Here is a 22,274-nt window from a genome sequence, read left to right as displayed (position 1 = left end):
TACCCAGGGTTCATTTCCAGCCAAGCATCCAGCTGACTTGCTTTTGGTGCTTCTGGGCCAAGAAGAACTTTGCCTGTTTCAGTGTGAGTCACTTTGACTGGAAGGTCACTCATCTGACTGCTCTCATCTATGGGCTAAAAATTCAAATGAAATTTTATACCATAAGGCAACTGAATTTCATGCTTGTCATACATAACTAATAGCAGATGTGAACAAGTAGTGAAGTTTTGTTATTAGAAGCCACACCTTCACATATGGTTATCAAGCAAACACTGAAACACAGTATTTCTGTGTTTAACATATTCTATGTGACATCCACAAATGTATCACAGTATTCCAAATAGATTAACAAGGGCAGCATGGAAAAGAATACACTGTTAGCTTCTGTGAAACAAGATACAAGGTAAGTACACTTATAGGCATTTAATCCTGTTATTTATACCAATGGACATCTGTAACAAAAAAGCATACATTGACCTTATGACCTTTTCTCTTATATGGAGAAACAGGGACATAACAATTTAGCTAACTTTTTAAGTAAAGAAGGCCTATTTTAAAGATTCGCTGTCCTGACTTCTTCAATTATGCTCATAAAGCACCTGCAACAACAAAACCCTTTACTTATTTTGGTGCTCTAACAAAACCAGAATAGCATAATTACTTCTGTTATTTCTTTGCCCCATTTAAACACAGATTTTCTACTTTAAAAACTTTTTGCCTTCTACTACTGCTTCTACTGAAGAATCTTTTCCTAATATATATAAATGTACAAGAAAAAATAATCTGAACAGTTATAAATACAGTGACTGACAAGTATAAAACTTACCCCATTTCCATAAATACTGAAGTTACAGGAATGTTATGTGCACTTTCCTTGTGCAACCATAACTATATTAAAGGATTTTGCTATAACTCTTCAACTGCATCAGCAAAAATATCACTTGCAAGTATAAAAAAGACCAAAAGTAAAACAATAAATACAATGCTAAAGCCTTTATATAAAAATAAAATGGAACAGAAAAATGGCATTAACAGAACAGCTCTTAATGAGGCAGCATACTCTGCTACTGAATGAACAATATTATTCAAAGAATGACAGAAAAATTACTCATTTCCTTTTGCTTTTGAGGAAGAAAGAACTTTCAGATGTCTTAAGCCATCATAATATTACAGTCTGTCCTGTGTCTGAAAGGTAATTACATGCAGTGTCAACAATGCATTTTATAAAAATGAGAAGCTAGAATATATTGTGTTTACAACCTCATTTTAGAAAGCAAATTATGTCTACACACAGACTGCAAGAAAACCATTTACTTTAAGCATATAGCAAAGCTGAGAGGGACTCTTCAGCGTACTCAGTTATAGATTTTTCCGTTAGTCTTCAACCTTCTAAAGAGAAACGGGCTAGCATAAATGTTAATCTAGATAATTTTTATTCCTGGTTATAAACAACAGCCCTTCTTAGAACATTTGTGGTCATTATTTTTTCTAAGCTATAGCAATGGCACACAGAACAATGACTAGAAAGTTTAAAAAAAAAACCAACACAAAACCACCTTGTAAAATTCATACCTCTCCATCAGGACCAAGACCAGATGCCATTCCTTCTGCATTTTCTTCAGCCTTCTACAAGAAATGAAGAAGTGAAAAATATCACAGTCAGATTACAAGTATAAAGAGAATACTTTATATGATGTAAGCATTTTGGACCATGAATATTTTTCACTCTATTTCTGAATAGCCTGGGGTGCACGTAATTTAAGGTGTTGGGTGGATATAGGCAGAGATAGACACGGAGTTACTACCACACACACAAACCATTTACTAGTATGAACAGGGTACCTACAACACCTCTAGTCACTGTAATAAATCTGCATCTAAGAAGTGGCTGGCCTACTGAATTTCTGGTCCAGACCTAGAGCTCAGTTGCTTACACACTGTGCTAATACAAATAAAATAGTAATTAATTTTCATGTGATTTACTATTAATTTCCTCTAAAGTGCTTTAATCTCAGTTTCAGAGGTGTCACCAGGCACCACAGATTGTATATTCATGCAGGCACTTTTATTTTGGGTATGTACACAATTTTTTTTGGTCTGACAACTAACTAGAAGGGGTATTTTGGGTCAAGTTACATCTTAACTTTGTAGGCAGGGGATTGTTCCTATGTTAAGAACATCCTCTCAACAAAAAGTACAGAGGTTTTGGAGAGGGACAGGAGAAAATATGGAGCATTTTTTAGGCCATTAATCTCCAAAATTAGAATTTTTTATATGCTGGTATTTACTAGTACATTTAGAGTGCTGCTTGTAAACCATGTAAATATAATGTTTATGTTTGTATCAGTAATTAGTAGCAAACCAGGCATGGAAATGGATTATAAAAATCCTCTTATCCAGCCTGCAAGAGATGAAAGGTACTCAGAGGTCACAAAAATGACAAATCATTACTTAATGATTATTTCACACACAGAATTATTTTTTAGAAAATAGCACTGTTCGACTTCCATGAGTCTCTCTCATAGGGTAAAATATTTCATACAAAGAAAGGTAATTTTGAAAAGCTTCAATTAAATGTTAAGAACGCACAATGAACAATTCTACTGGCAGAATACCCATTTACTATAATAAACCTCCTCAAGTTCTTTCTCTCTAGTTGCTTCCAATGGTCCTACAAAATGGACTGAACCAAGTGTAGAATGTGGAGGTCTAAAAAAGTTACCCTGTATGAAACAGCTACACAAACCAGACTTTTCTCCATCTTCTTCACACAATGTATTTTGGATCCATTGCATCCTTTTTGGGTACTTTAATCCTAATTTACGTGTCTGGCCCAATTTTGCCTGTAGAAAGTTTATCAGCAAATCAATGTTAACACCCCACAGTTTTCTAATCCTGCCTCCTTCTCACCTTCTTTGGAATTAATGATAGCAAATTTCTTATATATTTCAGTGGAGAGAGGTGAGTTCCCTCAGTGTTAAGAATCTGGCAGTGCAGATGATTTTAGATACTCTGGTATACATGTGACAATTGGTTATCACTACATTTATCAACATTAAAATTGGATTTGAAGAAGAGATGGCCTAAAAATACCAGCTGTAACTACTTGCCTTCTTTCTTCTCCTTCTCTTCTTCTTCTCTTTGGCTGCTTGTGCCTGTTTATGCTCCCATACCAGGTTAGTCAAATTAGCCACATACTCATCTGTCTGCTGCAATAGGTAGGCCAAGCGTCTATCTTTCTTTTGGTCAATCAGCTTACGGTAGCCTTCTTCATCTTCAGCCTAGCAATACAAAACAGACATCAGCCATGACAGAAATACTTCCAAAGAAACACCAACCAACTCCTATGTCAATAATAATGTGTTATCTTAGGTCGTTATAAGGAGGGGGACATAGGGGGACAATTAGATGCATAAAGAACTCGTTGGACGATCAGGCCCAGAGGGTCATACATTTGTGTTAAGGGGTCATAGAATCACAGAGTCACAGAATGGTTTGGGTTGGAAGGGACCTTAAAGATCATCTCGTTCCAACCCCTCTGCCACAGGCATGGACACCTTCCACTAGACCAGGTTGCTCAAAAGCCTCATCCAACCTGGCCTGGAACACTTCCAGGGATGGAGCATCCACAACTTCTCTGGGCAACCTGTTCCAGTGCCTCACAACCCTCATAGTCAACAATTTCTTCCTAATAGGTAATCTAAATCTACCCTCTTTCAGTTTAAAACTGTTACTTCTCATCCTATGGCTACACTCCCTGATAAAGAGTCCCTCCGCATCTTTCCTGTAGGCCCCCTTTAAGTACTGGAAGGCTGCTATAAGGTTTCCCTGGAGCCTTCTCTTCTCCAGGCTGAACAACCCCAACTCTCTCAGCCTGTCCTCACAGGGGAGGTGCTCCACCCCCAATCATCTTTGTGGTCCTCCTCTGGACCCATTCCAACAGGTCCATGTCTTTCTTATGCTGGGGGCCCCAGAGCTGGTCACAGTACTCCGGGGGGGTGGGGGGGTGTCTCACGAGAAGCGAGTAGAGGGGGAGAAACACCTTCCTCGACCTGCTGGCCACACTTCTTTTGATGCGGCGCAGCATGCGATTGGCTTTCTGGGCTGGGAGCACACATTGCCGGCTCATGTCCAGCTTTTCATCCAACAATACCCTCAAGTCCTTCTCCACAGGGCTGCGGAGGGTCATGCTCTATCTGGAGACAGTAAGAAGAGGGATACCACAGAGGTCTATCCTGGGGCGTGTTGTGTTTAACATCTCTATCAGTGACCCAGAGGAAGGGATGGAGGGCACCCTATCAAGTTTGCAGATGACACAAAACTGGGGGATACCAGTCAATATGCTCAAGGGCTGGACTGCACTTCAGAGGACCTGAACAGGCAGAGAAGTTGTGCCATTTCTAACCTTAGAGGTTTTCAAGACACGACTGAAAAAAGCCTTGGGCAACCTGCTTTGAACCGACGTTGACACTGCTTTGGGAAGGTGGTTGGACTACAGAGCTCCCTGTCAGCCTGAGTGACTGTGGGTCACTCTATGGTTCCAAGTATCTCCTACTTGCATGGACTAATGACTGGAAAATCTACTGCAGTTATGACAGGTAAGGGGGAAAAAAAAAATCACGTAATGCCACATTAAACAGATTACAATGTCCCGCAACAGAGATGCTTGGTAAGTCTCCTGCAGAGATGATTTTTCAAAGTCATGAAGTGTAGGTAGCCCATACCCAGAGGAAGAACATGGGAGCTGGATGCAACTTGCGTTTAGTCCTTTTTCCAGTATGAATACAAATTTTTTTCTTTTAGGTGGCAGAAAAAAGTTTTCTTTTGGGCAGATTATCTATCATATTTCTACACTGGTGTTATTTCATCTCTGATACAGGTCACTATCAGAGACAGGATTCACCAGATAAAGCGCTCTGAGTCACTCTGGCAACTTCTGCATCCTTATGGCACTGTGTAAGTGTGTTGTTAGGGGTAAGACATACCAGGAAATATTATTTTCATGTGCTGTGAAGATATAATGCAGCATTTGAGCATGTCAGAAAAATACAAGGAAAGCAGCAGAGTCACCTTTATCAATTTTGGCTAAAACAACAAATAAAGGAAGTATACAATGCCTTACAAAAACCAAGCACAAGTAAGAAATAGTTTAAAGATGATTGCTTTAAAAGATAGCACTCTGGGAGATACAAAAAAAATTCTGCCTTTCTGGAGAGACACCACAACTGCAGAAAGTTGGCAAGAACAGCTGTAATGTTCAAATCAAGTTTGTAGAATTGCTTGTAAAATTCAGTTGTAATGTTCAAGCCATCTAAACTACAGCATTCAAAACCTAAGTTTTTAGAATTTATTATTATTATTATTATCATCATCATCATCATCATCATCATCACTGAATACACAGTCATTGTAATCTAGCCAAGGTACTTCTTTTATGCATTCAAGCTCGTCTTGACTTGTCAGTATCTTTTAAAATCATATCAATGCCACATTCCTGCATGTGATATATGCTAGTATTAATGAGCTGTGACATAATCACCATTTCTAATCATAGTCAATGAAGGACAATCTGTGGAATTAATTCAACATTCCTGAAAAGATACGTGAAGAGTTTTAGACACAGCACATTTTCCTAGACCACACCAAGCATCTGAGAGAAGACCTTTGTAAAAACCCCTAGTACGTATCTGCAAATTCAAAATTTATCACGACTAAAACTAAGTAGGCAAAATAACCCCACTAACATAACACACAGTTTGCTTTTGCAGAAGGATTTAATTGAGCAGCAGGGGCAAAGACTTCTGAGTGCAAAGCCCCAAACTGAAAATGCCTATGAAATGCTGTATCTATGGTAGGAGCTTAACCACAGCCTTGGTGAAGGAGTCTTAGGAGAAAGCAGATATTCTGGAAGCATTGGTATCCTGTGCCATTTCTGGACATTCAAATCTACTTCATATTTTTCAGCAGTAGACATCTTTATTATTTACCACACTACATGTTAGACTGACATAAGCTCAGCCTCACGATGTACAAAAATATTTCTAAAATACCAAGACGATCTTTTTTTTAGTCAGCTCTTTTTTCTCTAATAATTAACATTTTATGAGTTTGGTTAAATGGACTGCTGGCAATTATCTCTAATTATAAAAAAGCTCTATAATGCTGATTACTATGTAATTTTAAGAAATGCTCTAGGGCCCAAATATTTGTTATCCTCTTATGCAAGTCCTTCATTCACATTTCACATGTACTTTTATTTCTAAGTTTTTATCATTTTTATATTTAATTATTTCTACATTTCGTCTTGTGATTTTTAAAACTAAACTGTTCAGTCCTTATCCATGGTAGGAATAGATTCTGGACAGGGACTAAAGTTTTGCATTACATCTGCACCCATATTAGGTACTTAATGTTTTTTAACAGCGTGTTTCAAAGTAAGCATGTCAATTCTCATTCAATTCTATGTTGGTAAAGTGTTAATAAAGTGTTAAAAAAGAGCTAACCAATGTCTTGAAGAACTTTTTCCAACCCCAGTTGCTAACATACTTGTACATACACATTAATCTGTCTACACTTTAAATTCCAGAATTATTTTAACTCTTGAAATGTAGGCAGCCCACTGATTGGTTGCACAGCGTTCTGAAAAGACATGGTTATACATAAACCCATTCTACTCTGTCCTAAGAATGATACAACTGATATTGTGCAGGTGCAAGGAAGGGGAAAGTATGAAATACGAAATAGGAAGAAGGAATATGGTCCTGGAGCATTAATGGGTAGAACTGACTGCTACTAATTCTCAAGACACATGCATTACTGCTGTTGGTTACGTATTTTCACATGTGAAATCGGCTTTATGTAAAAGTTGCAGAGTAATACAATGAACAAGTTAATCATATGGAATCTTCAAAACTATAAACTTAGAAATAAAACATAGTCCTGTATTTATGTAATGGACTGATATCCCTGCAATTATATAACAGTGTTAGTATATGAAGTTAATGAGATTAAGTGATGGTATACAGAAGTGGCTGTGCTAAGTTTTCATGCTGGTAGAAAAAACAATTATTCTTATCAAAATCCTTAAAAAAGAAGTAGCTATAGGTTAAAATGAACAGTGTCACATTCACTACCATCATCAGAAACACACATAATCAAACTGCAGCAGTTTTAGATTTATACTTTTTGCGTTACAGAGGCTTTATTCTGCAAAGGAGATACATGGGTGCAGCTGAGGCTGTATATGAAATATTAAAAGGATACAGTACGTAATTTTAGCTAAAATAACCATATTCCTTCCTCTACTCCTTACCATTAGTCTCCTCATTCTTTCTTTCTCAATCCTCTCAGTTTCTTTTTTCTGCTCACGCTCAGTGTTGGCATGCCAAGTTGCCACAGCTTTAGAAAGTTTCTGAATTTTCCCAGCGACTGACCGATGGTACTCTTTAAAATCTTTAGCATGCTGCAATATGCTATTCAGGTATTCCTAGAAAGAGAAACAAGTCAGTGCAGACACTTGGACAAAGCACAGGATTTGAAATCAGGAACACAGAAGTTCTAATCTTACTGTTTTCCAATTGCTTTCACATGATTTGGCGTTTTTTTAATCTTAGAAACTCCAAAAGTAAATAAAATATGTAATAAAGAAGACCCACACAGCAAACCAAAGTGCATTTCTGTAGTGGGGCAAACAGCTAATAAGTTAAAATACCTGATGCTTTTGCCTACGCTTCCTCTCCTGTTCTATCTTCTGCTGTTTCTCAAGCTTTTCTGTCATACGGGCCTCCCTTAAAGTCTGGCGCTTGCTTCGTTTGTAGGCTTTGGAGTTCAGCGCTGTCTCCAGTGTTGTGTCACGACGCATGCAGGCTACTACCTCTTGTCTTAGCTACCAGTGGGAAAAAAGAAACACTTAAAAAAAAAAAAATCATTTTTAATACATGGAGGAACAACTTTAAACACTGGTAAGGCAGAGTAAAACAGTAACAGCCCAGAAGATGTCCCAGCCTCCTCTTCCCTTTCCATTACAGTTCTGAAAAGATCCAGCATCTACAGTTGCAGCAGCTATGTCTGTATCTCTAAACAAATCTTAAGTCTCCACAGGATGGCCAAAAGTCTTAATCACTCTTAATCATAATTTCTTCTTTCTTTACAAGATGCTGCAAATGACTGTCCTGCTGCAATGAAAGGGGCTAGCCAAGATGTTACACCATCAAAGTAAAACATGAATGAACAACATACATAACATACTGTCTACAGCTGGACCTGAACATAGCTGACAACTCATTTTGTTGCCAGCTGCACAGGAGACAGTAGGGAGAAGTAAAAGCTAAGGGCTTGGAACAGTATTGCCACAGTCCCAGCAGTACAACGAGGAGAGCCTGCTGCTTTTCATCTGACCTCTGACAAAACTTCATTACAAAGGAGTGTCACAGGTAGAGGGAAAAAAGACTTGGACATCATGATACAACTACTGCCAAGGCTTCTGTCAGGAAGTATTTTTGCTTGACCTGCCAAATCACATCTTCGCTCTTCCAAACTAGCTGGAAAAGCCAATGGCAAGAGGCCCATAAGAGTCTGTCCGTGTGATTCCTTTTCTGAAATTCATTTGCTGATACTAGGTATGAACTTGTTATGCTTAATTTGCAAAGTCTGTGTGCCACAGTGGACATCCTAAAAACAGATCACAGAGAAGTACCACACACAACACCAACATACAACTCTTTCTAAAACAAGGGGACCCATGACAAATATGAAGTGTGTCCAGAAAGAGGTGTCTATTGGGATTTGTGTTGAAAATCAGCTCGCAGCCTGTTCAGCTCTTGTTCTGTCTTTGTGCCAATGTCATGTTCATTATGAAAGACACAGTTCTATCGTTACACTTCAGGCTGGAAGATAAAACAGGAAGCGAAAAGAATGCTTCCACATTTTTATTAACAAAAGAAAATAAAATCTAAGTTAAACATTTCTGTTACTTGCTTATCGGTCAAGTTTGCTCTCATGCACAATCTCCTGCTTAGGCTCAGTGCTGCTGCAAAATCTCTTGCCAGTTTACTTGTTGCTACGTGAACACATTTGACTGTGACCTCTATGAGAATTTTCCTGAAGCAAAAGGCATTACCTGGCGCTGGAAGTTCAGTAACCTAAGTGCCTTCAACTCTACTGTAGCTTTGGTTCGCAGATCAGGGGGCAGAGAACCAGGCAAGTTCTCCAGTTCCTGGATTCTGTGAGCAATTCGAGCCTGAAGCCTAAGTAAATAGAAAATTGGATAAGACACCAAGAGAAATCTTTAAGTGGTTATCAGAATTATACAGTAAAAATAGGCAATTTATCTCAGGCATTTATTTGGCTTTTACTAATTGCTTCTCAACTAACAGGCTTTTGCAGAGATGACATTAGGTATCCTTTTCCACTTTGAAAATAAATTGTCAAATAATGAAAACATCCCTTAGCCCTTCTTTTAATTTTGACTAAAAGTATATGCGTGAAAAGAAACTTGGGAATTTTATTTTACTCATACTATACAGGATTCTGTTTTCAAGCTTCTTTGATGGGTATTGTTTTATGCACAGTGTAGTCAGTGATGACACAGACAGAACTTTCTTTAATATCTGGAATTCTACTTGCTTATTTTATTGACAAATGAAAAGTTCATTAGTAAAGTATTCACACTTACATAGCTGTTACACTGTAAATCAGATTCTATTTCACTCTTCCTTTACAAGCTCCTTTTGCATTCATTTGCAAATTCAAGAGAGAGAGAAAGAGAGAATAATGGACAAGCCAGACAGAACTTGTTTTTTTCTATTTTTTACATTGAAAACCAAGATCACAGAGCTAACAGTTACATAGTTTCTGTGTTTTTATTTACAAGTACTTTTGTGAACTGCAAATTTTGCCAAGGCACTAAAATAACAGACCCCAAAATTTTAAGTTATCTAAAAGCTACATCTAAGTTCAACTAAATTAGTGCCCTCCATTTCCCACATGCTTTAGAAAAAAAAAAAAACCCAAAACCAAAAAACCCCCAACCAAAACCAAACACTGCCCCCCCCCCCCCCCAAACCAGACAGTCCTCTCTCTCCCAAAATCAAAAAACTAAAGCCCCAGGAACAGGAAGGTATCACATCTCCCTGTACTGCACAGGAGTCCCAAGATTACCCTTTTCTTTACTTTCACAAAGCACAAAACATCAGATTACATTAGGGAAAGGTGTCTGCTGCTGTTTTCCTGAAATGAAGACTTTGGAACTGCCATGAAAAGAGAAAGAAAACACTTTCTATAGGGCTTCTTTGCATATAGTGATTGTTCTTCCCCTGCCCTTTCGCCCCCTCATATTAGCATGGTGGCATCAACTCTCATACACTCGGCATGTCAGCCTCATAGCTGGAAAGTAGATCACACATCAGGCAAAATGGCTGCACCTGATATACGGAGTCAGAACAAATCAAAATAGTAGTATCTCACAGTAACTGCATGCATCATGACTTATGTATAATCTGAAAAACAACTGGAATCACTTGTACAGTTGCAGACAATATCTCTTCTGTAATAGTACTCCTTCCTTAAACTCCTACACTTCCTAAGACTATGCATTATTTTATATTACCAAAAGACTTCTGAAGTTCCTGGAACAACAAAAAGGAGATAATGCTGCATTACTGCAGAAGACTAACTTAGTGTCCTCAAGAGAGCAAAAAATTGAAGCAGAATTAGGTTAGTTAAGTTTTTCATACAGACTGAAAAGTAAATCAAGAAGGGTTACTTCCTCATAAGAGAAAGTTCCATTAAAAGCTACAGGTATTTGTCCAGGCCCAGAGAAGTTCATGATTCCCACAGGAAAATTATTCATTCAGAAAATGACACTGGTTTATTTTGTCCTTTCAAGTGTATGTACTACACTAAAAACAGTCTACATTTTGTACAACTTCACCTGTCACTGGGCATTCCAGTTATTAAGAAGAGATTTTAGTGCACCTAAGGATGCAAAATCTTGAGAATTAAGTGGTTTTCTTGGAGATTAGATGTACTATTGTACAACCATACAAAAAAGAAGCCAAGATGTATAAGAGAATACTGTTCTAAATCACTGATGCTCTGCCTCTTGCTTATTCACACATGGATATAATCATGTATCACAACTATGATTTACTACTCTATTTCACTCCCAAATAGCTGCAATGCTTCTCCTGAAACCATCACCTACAAAACAGTTACAGCCATTTCCCAGTTTCACTGACTTTAATGAAACTTTAGGGGAGCAGTCACAACCTTTCCAAACTTCTCTTTTGAGCTGTGAACTTAGTAAGGCAGCTGAATACTGAACATATTTTCAATTTTTTTTCCTTTTTTGTTAGCATTGAGTGCTAACAAAATGCTTGTACTATACAAGAGGATGAGCACAAAAAATTAATCTAGGTTCTTCCTAACATAGCTGATAGTTTTAGAGTAACTAAATGGATGAGTCACTTCGTAAACAAACATGAAGTGAAATGTTCACTTATTAGTTCTGCCAGAATTGGCTTGTTACTTTAACTCCAGGTATAAAATAGGTGAAAGCGCCTGCTGATGTACAAGTTTACACAGTAGAAATTCAAGCAATAGCCAAAGTTGGGTTGGGGTTTATATTTCTGCCTTCTAAATTATTAATAAAAAAACGAATATACAACTTTCTTGAGATATGACTAAACATAACGCAAGCTTATAGGCTGTGCCTATTATGTCCCATCATCATAGTAAGCAGTCCACCCCATATAAAAGACTCTTCACACTGCTAATCATTTTCTTTGTTTTTCTCAACTCAGGTTTATAAAAAGGCTGATCAGAAATAAATGCACATGAAATTTTATCATTAAATTATAAGGCAGATCAGTATTTCCAGGATAACTTTTCCTCCAATTTTTTTCCTCCATATGTTGAAATGACTGCAAAAACAGAGGTCTGCACTGAGCTACAAACAATGACACTTCTACGCTTTTGTGGGTGATTACCCTCCTTTTATAATCCGGCCAGAGGGAAGGAATAGGAAAAAAAATCAGTATTTCTAAGGTGGTACAGATACTACCTCAAAAAACTCTCACTGAAACTCAGGTCTGTTCTCTACTAAAATAAAGTCCTGGCCAAAAAAGTTTAGATACTAATGAAAATCTACAGCACACATATGGAAGAATAATGAAAAATGACAGCCAGATGTGTTACATATAAAACAAAGAAAAGGAAAATATTTTGAAGTTTTATTTCAGACTTTCCTAGAAGTACTAATTATATTGTCTAGGGTACTAACAGTAGTGGTAATAGTAGTAGTACTTTCTTGAGTAGTCAGTAGGATTTTTAAAAGCATTTCATGACAGACATCCCAACTTAAGTGAATGCAACAACTACGTGAGCTGTTTCTCACCACAGCCATCTTCTAGTCTTTAAAGAGAATGACCGCAGTTTGTTGGGACTATTGCCATCTTCATGGAAAAATACTAATAGCTATTAGGTAAACAGAATCCAAAGAAAAAAGTTTCCTAGATGCTTTTTACAAGCATACAAGGATATAATCTCACTGTTTAAAGGATATATTTAATTAATCTTTCCAGTTCAGTAATTTACCTTCATCCATGCAGAAAGTGGCTAGTGCACCTACACAGAGATCTCTTTGCAAAACAAGTGATACACACCTCTTCCTCATTAACTGGGGAGCAACAGCAGAGGTTACGCTTGCACAAACCTGTCTGGCATGGATGCCATGCAGTAAGCCATGAAGCTACATAAGAAGAGACTTTGCAGGTAACAGAAAGAAACCACAGACAATCTACAGGACACTAGCAACTGTATTTTTTTTAATTAGCAATAAGAAGGTGGAAAAAAGCCCTTCCACATAATAGAACAACTTTAAATTACACACATTATTAGCTTTAAGAGATCTATTCAGTGAGATTAAAAAGCAGCACTTTATTTTGAAGAAAGTGCTAAGGAGAGTTTTAGAAAAGCATAATATGAATTTTTCATTCTGGCCAGATTTCAAGGAACACAACAAGTTTAACAGCTCTCCACATACGAATAATTTAAACTTCTTATATTGATAAGGATTTTAAATAACTAAGTTTCTTTTTATCCACCTTTAGTCACACAGAGATTAACAACAATTATCATGTAACCTCATCTCAAATCAACATATGCTGCAAATAGCTTCTCAGCACAATGATATGAATTTGACAGCAACATTAACTCTCAATTTTCCTTCTCTTTGTTAATACATGCTGGAGCCTTTTTTATAATCAGATCAAGGCTTTTCAGGGAGAAAAAGCATTCTGCTGATGTTTCATTAGATTCAAAGCTTTTTCAGTCCCGCAGTATGTTAATAGGTGCATTACTGCTTCTCTATCTGTACTGGTCTATTTAACACGTGGTTAATGAATAGGAACGCTATACTGTACTTCTAAGTGCCTATTTGATTAATTGTTTGATGAAACAAACTACATAACTTCCTAGTAACAAGGAAAGGAAAAAAGAATTGCTATCACTGAAAAAAAAATAATTAGATGTAATTTTGTAACAGCAAAAACTAAAGTGTTTCACGTCTACAATATTGTTCTGTAAGACATGCTCTAATACATAAATCATGTACATGATCCATTAAGAAACAGAAATGTGTATGCAGTAGCATGTATTCTTCCCCAAAAGTCTGCTGTTACACACTTTAGAGGGGTGTATACAACAGGAGAAATGGTCAAACACCTCAGCAATTAACTTTTTATCATGCAGCTCATGAATTAGCACTAAATTACTGTCTCCCCAGCAGCACACTTCACACCTTTAGTCCAGAAACACCATTTTCAAGGTTACTATCATGGTTTAATCCTGGCCAGCAACTAAGCACCACACAGCCGCTCCCTCACTTCCCCCTGCCCCCCCCACCCCCCCCGCCCCCCGGTGGGATGGGGGGAGAATCAGAAGGCTAAAAGTGAGAAAGAAACTCAGGGGTTGACTTTAAAAGTTTAATAATTAAAAACAATCTTTAAAAAAAAAATTGTATAGAAAAGAAAGAAAAAAATATCAAAGAGAGAGAAAAATAAAACCCAAGACAGACAAGCGATGCAAATGAAAACAATTGCTTACCACCAACAGACCGATGCCCAGACAGTTCCCAAGCAGCAGGCTGCTGTCAACCTCCCCCCAAGTTTTATTGCTGAGCATGATGACATCACATGGCATGGAACATGCCTTTGGTCAGTTGGGGTCAGCTGTCCCAGCCATGTCCCCTCCCAACTTCTTGAGCACCCCCAGCCTACTCGCTGGCGGGGCTGTGTGAGGAACAGAAAAGGCCTTGACTCTGTGTAAGCACTGATCAGCAATAACAAAAATATCCCCGTATTATCAACAGTGTTTTCAGCACAAATCCAAAACACAGCCCCATACTAGCTACTATGAAGAAAATTAACTCTATCCCAGCCAAAACCAGCAAAGTCACTGCGTAAACCTGATCCGTAATTTTCAAGAATTCCTAACTTAATCAGATTCAAAGCTCACACTTTCCCAAAATTTTACCTTTTGGGTCTATCTATATGGTTGAAATACGAATCCCTAAAATACTTATATGCTAATTCTGTCTTTTCATGAAAATGAGTAATTCAAACAGTTCTCTAAGTATTTCAAAGTATAACACCCCTTTATTAAAAAAGTTAACTACTGAGAGATCTCAAGAGACAACTGTTTCATAAAGCTTTCGCTAACTTCACTGGTTTCAGGATAAAAATGTTTATATTGTCTTTTTTCTACTCCCTTTTTATGAAGAAAGTGTGAATACATCATGTTTCTGTATTAAACTTGCCTATACTAAAGGTAAATCTAGCACTGTCCAAAGCACAAAAGCTGTTAAACTGCTTTTTTCAAAGCTTTTGTCTGATGTTACTTATACAGTTTTAAATAATGAAAAGACTTCCAGAAGTTCTAAGCATTCTGGTATGCAAAGAAAGAACAAATTCCAGCAGTTCAACATTAAAAAAGCACGGATCATTACCTATATGCTACAATAAAAAATAAAACTCTTCTGCTGCAGAATCCCTATCAAACTTCCACCTCACTTACTCTGCCAAGAACATCAGGGTACTTAGAACCTAATGAATATGGTATAACTGCAACTGGTTCTCCACATTAGTAAATGCAACAGCGCTATTTTCTGTCACTCCTTACTCTCCTCCAGGTATGCATACTAAGACACAATAGTTTGGCACAAATAGTGCAATGGAGCAGGGCTGGAAAGACAGAAGGAGTAACAATTTGAGGTTAACTGATGCAGAAAAGATTACATTATACTGGCCACATGATTCTTGGCTCAGGTTAGTGCTACAATTCTTCACTCAGAACAACTGTGAAACTGTATAATGGTGTGTTCTACAAGCTTTCTGAAAAATATGTTAGAAAATAGCGATTGCTCATGCTGAAACAGCTATGGCCATTCAGTCCTAAGGTAAAAAGGGTAAGGCTGACAGAATGACCACAACAACATGCCAACAAATTACTTAAGCATTACCTTACGTGAAAAGTAAGAGCTTTTCTGGGACCAAGGCCTGGATTCTGGGCATGGCACCACAACCTAAAACACTTCATGGTGTTCTACCTTCGTAAAGTGAGAGTCGTTAAACCAGTCTTCAGTGAGACCACCACCCCTTTTGGCTACCTTCCCCTACAAACCCATTGTTATAGCAACTGGAAGATGCATCATCAGTCCAAAACAAGCAAATATGTTAAGTGCAGTTTCTTTCCTCTGACTGACACTGATCAGGAACATATTTTAGATGCAGGCGAAGATCCTTCTGCCTGACAGATTCTCAAGGTCAATTGTTTAATAGCCTTGTTGATGGGAGGACGGAAGAAGTCTCTTTCTAACTCAACAAGAAATGTCATCCTCTATACTTTGTAATGAATATAATTCACCACCTAATTAGGGCACTCAGGAGGCAACTTTTAAAGATCATGTTTCCTGGTAACCTTTTTTTTTAATCTTGCCTGTGACCTCCTTAATATTCTCTCTACTCTTTGGCAGTCCAGCCAACCCCATCATCACTAATAAAATTTGGGTTTGCTGTGGCCGCTAACTCATCAGCCTTTTGACCTCCACTGTTCTCTTCTAACTTCCCTTTTGTTCATAATTCTGAAAACTTTCTGCACTGAATTGGTCTCTCTGTAGACTACAAGGATTTTGATTTCCTAACTTTCAGTGTTTGCAGCATCCAAGTAATACACTAATGCAGTAGAGTCCTTGAGCCTGTTTTAAACTTATCTGGTTTGCAGCTATACTGCCAGTATGCTTTACTAGTTCATAACTTGGGGCAGAATTAAATCATTGTTTGGTGTGACATTTCCATACTTCTCTTTGACTCGGTCTCTCTCTGGAAACTCAATAGTTTATACTATTGTCACTACAGTAGTTGATTGCAAGGTGTTTCAGCTGGGAAAGTGAAAGCCAACAATCTGCATATGCATTTGAATCTTGTTATTTGCTTTTACCTATATTCACGTTCTTGGAGTATTTCAACGGGATCCAGTCCTTGGGGCTTCTGGATAGGGCTGATGCGATTCTGCTTTTGCTGCAGCTGAACAATGGGTGAAGGCTGTCCAGGTGGTGGCTGTGGTACAGAAGGCCCAGGCATGGCGGCAGCAGGCTGGGCAGCAGGGGGGGCAGGAGAAGGCCTCCCACTAGGGGGTGGTGCGGGAAGCTTTTGCTGCGCATTGGAGACACTCATATCTGGGGCTTGGCCTGAATCATAAAAAGTACTTATTCGTAACATGAAATATGGAACACAGGAAGAAAATCGAAATGGTTTCTGAAGACAGAATGTGAAGCTAAGGTAAACATTCAAAATTACCAGAAAAAGCACACTGAGATAGACTACACTCCATATTTAAAAAAGCATACTAAAATGCAAGTATACCATACATTGCAGGAAGTGGTCCAGAGAAAAACAAAACACCTGAAACTTTATGATGAATGCCATTTCTCTTCCCATTCCTGCTGACTTTTAATTCTAGCATTAGAAGAAGTAAAACAGCTGTAGAGCTGATTTCATGCAAGTGTAGGACCTAATTCTGCCTCTTGTTCACTATCCTTGCACCACTTAGAAGACATCTATAATCACAACCTGACAACAAGCACAAGTAGGTCTGCTTTTAGAGCTCTATCATAACTAGATAGTCATATTAAAATTTTTACAACTGCACTTAGAAGTACCTGTCGTATATAAATAGCCTTTGTTTTGTTACGATCTCCTACTAGTTGTATGTAAGCACTCCAAATACCAGGAATTCGATTACTGTTCTATCTTACAGCATTCTAATCATCTTGCAAATTAATACCTCAATTAACATGAAAATAGTACCTGCCATTTATAGACACTAAAGGTCATAGATTTCAGTATGCCATCATGACAACAAGTCACCCATGCATCCAGATGTTCAAAAATTGTCACTGACAACAGACATCGCAACAATAAAGATGTCACTTAATTATCTGAGGAGTCATAGTAACTTAATGCTAGGAAAAGCAACTACAAAGTACACCTGCAATCTTGTAATCAACCTTAGTTCAAACCCAACATCCTGAAATCTAGATAAAAAGATTCCTTCAGAAATCACCATTTGTTATTCACACATCTGCATCAAACTCCAGAAAAGGAACTTAAGCACAAGCTGTAGATTCTGTATTGAGCAACGCTGCATTTCAGCTTATAAAAAATAAGAAAAGAAAGCAAGCCCACCAAAAGCCTCTGTGTAGTCTCAGTTTTCAGGGAATCATGCAAATTGAACTGTAAAACAAACACTACCACAAATGACTGCATAATTAATGAAAATCAAATTTAAAGAAATAAGCACAATCCTTAAAAATACATCAAATAAAACCTCCAAACAGATACAGCAAGGACAGACTAATTTTTTCTTACTAAAAAAACAGCAATGAAAAAAGACAAACAGTAAGCAGCTTATAGTTAAACAGGACAGACATATTATCATGATGTATGGGATTATTTAGATAAAATTATCCATCTAGCAATTCTGTATACCTGCCAGCATTTTTTAGTAGCAGCATTTGAGCTAGAAGGCACTGTGCCTGGTAAACTCATATATACAACCTCTCAAGAAACACTTTTCCCCTCTTTATTATCCTATTCAAATTGTAAGTTTTCATTGGGAGTATTCAAAGAAAAGCAATTCTACATCCGATTACATACTAGTATTTCATTTTCTTTTTATATTGCCCTAAGTAGCTGACTAATGACAGAGAATTTTTTATGACATCAACTATCACAGAGTCATCACTGTCCCCAGATTTACCCACAGGCAACAACACAGCATAACATTTCTACCGTACGAGAAGCCTGTGTTATTCGCAAGCCTGCAATATTATATTTATTTTTTAATCTCTCTAAAAAATACACCAAAACTTCAAACAATATATATCACGAGGGATTTCTAATTCTTTTCAAAACAGTACTTCTTCCACTCTACTGTCAAACAATAAGATCAGCCTGTAAACCCAAATCTGAATGATTGGGTTCAAAACCCAATTATCACGCAAGGGAAAAAAGGTTACACTGTTCATTAGATCTCAAAGACTACACTGAACTTTCAAAGCAATCAAATTAAAAAAAAAAGAAAAAGAGCAGCCTAATTCTACCATGGTTTGAAAACTTTTGTTTACAGTAGCAAAGACTATAGCTGAAAGACAAGCTTGCTGCAATTAAGCATGCTCAGAACATAACTTATTAAGTAGATTTTATGGGTGTCCCTCAGGCAGCTTACATATTTCATTCTGATTGTAAAAAGGTGCTGCATGTTCAGGCTGCCTAACAACTGCAGTAATTTCATGTGGTCAAGTCATTCAGGGATGAATAAATGGTTTGACTCTCCTTGATTCAAGTCCTAGGCACCATAAAGGTTACACTATTTTTTCTGCATGCCTTTTTACCTGCCCCTTTTTTCCCCCCTGCATCTTTTCCCCATACTCTACCTACACTGTTTAACCATTACTCTGTATATGACATAAAATTAGCATTATACTCTGCTATACCTTCAGTCCAAGTTTTAGGGGTAATGGCAGCTGTATGTCCAGGCATCCCTGGAGCAGGTCCTGGTCCAGTTGCAGCACCACTCATTGTATGTAACCCAATACCTGCAATTTGACAGAGGAAAGAAACTTGCTAAGATACAAAGCATTTCCAAGTATTCAAAAATCATTTTGCTTTCTGGCATGCTAGTCTATTCAGGCAAGTAGTATTTTTCTTCATTAAATGTGGATTTAAGTAGATTTTATTGTGAAAAAATATATGTAATGAAGCATATTAAAATCATGTGTCCTAAAAAAACCCCTTACTCGGTAGCAAAGCCATATCCACTGAAATGAAGTGACCAGTGAGATTAATAAAATCATTACTAAAAATAGTATAATCTTGACCCTGGATTTCTAATGCAAATGCAGTAATGGAAGCATTCAGAAACTAACAGGTGCAGGGCGTTTAATATAACAACAGTTTTCTTAGGACCAAAATGTGCTTACTTACTGCACTGTAACATCTATTATCATTAGGAGGAAAAGGTAAGAACATTTTCTCTTCCTTATGTTTTTCACTTGACAGCACACTATACATGGTTTGTTTTACTTTCAACAACCTAAATAACCAGTCAACTTGCTCCAGATTTTTTTTATCTACTTTTCTGCATAGCAACAGGAGACTGAAAATTCACTCTAACAAAAACAGTAAAATTGCCATCAGTAAAGTTATGATTAACATTCAAAAAATGTCAAGCATTATCAGGACGGACATAGTACTGCACAGTGAAGTAACTTTTACTTCCGTTTTGACAATATCCTTTTAATAATAGATGTGTTTTATGCACTTGCTCAAGCTTAAAACCAAAGGCTGCTGTTCACTTAGATGCCAGAATCCAGTCCCAAATTATAGCCCTGCACAGCACCCGTTTCTTAATTTTCCACAGGTAGAACTTCAATAAGTACCTGCACAATGACACAACGCCTAGATTCACTTACCAGACTGTCTGTTGAAGGCACTGGGAGGCTGCTGCTGTTGAATGCCAGGCAGGGTCCTCTTGCCCTGAACAGCAAGCTGGAGGTTTTCTGGTAAAGGCTGACCTCTAGCTAACATTTTGTATGCTAGAATCTGAGCCCGCAGCTGATGCAGCTGTACAGGGCTGAAAGGGGAAGGACCTCTGTTAGGCTGATTCATAACTTGTGGGTCTCCTGGTATAATGGGTCCTGGCTGGCTGGGAGTCATCTGGGGTGGCGTTGGACCTCCTCCAGACATTGGACTGGACACATGCTCTGGTGCTCCTAGTGGAGATGGGTGTGGAGACATATAACCTAGAACAGGTAAGAGGATCACAAACTTACCTCTCTGGTTAGTCAAATCTAAATTCCATCAAATTTCTTTAACAGTACATAGAGTATAAAAATGTCTCTCTCAAGTCAGGATAGCTGTAGTATGTTCTGCAAGAACACAAGTGCAATCTGAAGTTCCCTGGGGTATCAAGATAGCCTCACGAGCTATTCTTTGAGAAGAACTATGGTTATATAGTCCAATAATTCAAAAAAATAACTATTAGCCTCACATTTGGAATAAGACAAACTAAAACATGAAATACAATACAGAAGCATCAGGATGTGGTACTGTTTCGCTAGAATGTTGGACGAATATTTAAATGTGGAACACATGCAGTGAAGTCTGCCTATTTCACAGCTTAATATTTTACGTTTATTTTGAAGCACACACATCAAGGTATACCCATTCACTGCTACAGGCCCTCTTTGCCAAAACTCACCAACATACAGAAACAGAAACAGATGGTATTCAATTTCTATACAATTGCTCTTTAATTTATATAGATTAAAGGTTTGAGACAGACAAAGAACATTCAATACCTTTTACCATCTGGGTGCTCGAGAACTTGGAATATCAACTGCAAGTACAAAAATTACCTTCTGAAGAAGCTGCTGAAGACTGTATTAGACTATAAAGTTCCAGGAGAGCAAGCACAGTTCTGAAGTGAACAGTGCTTGTCTCTTATTATAGCACTTGTGAATGCAGTGGTTTTAAGTTTGAATTTTAATTACACTTAATATATATTTCCTCGAGCTTCACAATGCATCCACGAAAAGAGATGGCATAGATTTTTGGTGAGATTTCCAAGAATACGTGGCATTTCAGAGAAAAAATATGAAGAGCGATCCTTCAGGTAATGCACAACAGACAGCTAGATTTTAGAGATGTCCACCAAGAGTGAAAAAGAGGTATATTTACCCACTTCACTCTGGTATTATGGAGCATAAATAATGCTCTTATCAATTTGAAAAGCCTAAAAAAACTTAAAAAAAAAATCAAGAAATCTTCTGGCTCACTTCCATATTCTTTAGCAAGCCATGGACCACTGAAGTCCAAAGTTCATGCCACAGTTCATGGTTCTGTGACACCAAATCTACTCTTCCTCCACTCTTCCTGACACTTTAAAGTGAAACTACACCAATTTAATCTATACATAGTCTAGATCACAGTAGCAAGTAATTTTGGCCTCTCTTTAGCTTCACAGTTCTTACTCGCCCTTCAGTAAGGGCAACATAGGCAAAATCTCAAAGTAGTCTCAACTTTTCTGAGGTGACAGCAGCTGTAAGTCACTAGAGCTTATACAAGTAGATAGGTAAGAGTGCTAAAGAACTGAAAGTCCATCAATGCTGAGGTCTGAGGATGAATATATTCTACAATAAAGGTTGTAAATGTCTGAGATAAAGGACAAAGAAGAGAGGATTTCAGCTCTTCCAAAAAAGGAAAATGAGGTAAAAGTACAGTAGGGAAAAAATGGTTTGGTTATGGGAAAAGACCAGGTAAGACAAGACAGAAACAGACTGAGTTCAATCTTGTAACTAAAGAAGATGATGACAGGAAAGGAAGAAGACTCTAGTGAGAATAAGAAAAATTAAGCAGTTCAAGAGAGAAATAGGGAAGTGAGGTGAAGAGTTGAAGGAAAAGGGAGAAAGAGACTTTTAAAAGTTAAAATTACTGAAGTTATTTATCAGGTCAATATAAAAATTGTTTATACATCCACTGGTGGTGATAAAAGCTATGATAAATAACCATAAGTCTACTCCACTTACTCATTTTCTTCCACTAACTTACTTTTGCCTCAATCTTTTTTTTTTTAAGAGGGGAAGCTACAAATCCCTCTTGCTGAGCACACTGCTTTAGAAGAACAACCACTATGCCACAACAAAACCCAAAATATAC

General features: G+C 37.6%; 1 protein-coding gene across 9 annotated transcripts in view; it reads right to left on the bottom strand.

The window, feature by feature from the left end:
• SMARCA2 (SWI/SNF related BAF chromatin remodeling complex subunit ATPase 2) overlaps window positions 1-22,274 on the bottom strand; it is a 119,271-nt gene that overhangs the window by 69,944 nt on the left and 27,053 nt on the right. For all 9 annotated transcript variants that reach the window (XM_072858982.1, XM_072858980.1, XM_072858984.1 and 6 more), the window contains 9 exons: window positions 20,030-20,359; window positions 19,052-19,153; window positions 16,495-16,744; window positions 9,119-9,245; window positions 7,712-7,885; window positions 7,313-7,486; window positions 3,111-3,281; window positions 1,573-1,626; window positions 4-134 (listed from right to left, as the gene is read on the bottom strand). In XM_072858982.1, coding sequence (XP_072715083.1) covers window positions 4-134; window positions 1,573-1,626; window positions 3,111-3,281; window positions 7,313-7,486; window positions 7,712-7,885; window positions 9,119-9,245; window positions 16,495-16,744; window positions 19,052-19,153; window positions 20,030-20,359 — 1,513 coding nt within the window. The remainder of the gene's footprint in view (window positions 1-3; window positions 135-1,572; window positions 1,627-3,110; window positions 3,282-7,312; window positions 7,487-7,711; window positions 7,886-9,118; window positions 9,246-16,494; window positions 16,745-19,051; window positions 19,154-20,029; window positions 20,360-22,274) is intronic.

This window comes from Ciconia boyciana, chromosome 4 (assembly GCF_034638445.1).
Source record: "Ciconia boyciana chromosome 4, ASM3463844v1, whole genome shotgun sequence".
NCBI lineage: Eukaryota > Metazoa > Chordata > Aves > Ciconiiformes > Ciconiidae > Ciconia > Ciconia boyciana.
Note: the sequence above shows the minus strand (reverse complement) of the source record. Positions and strands in the feature narration are given on the sequence as shown.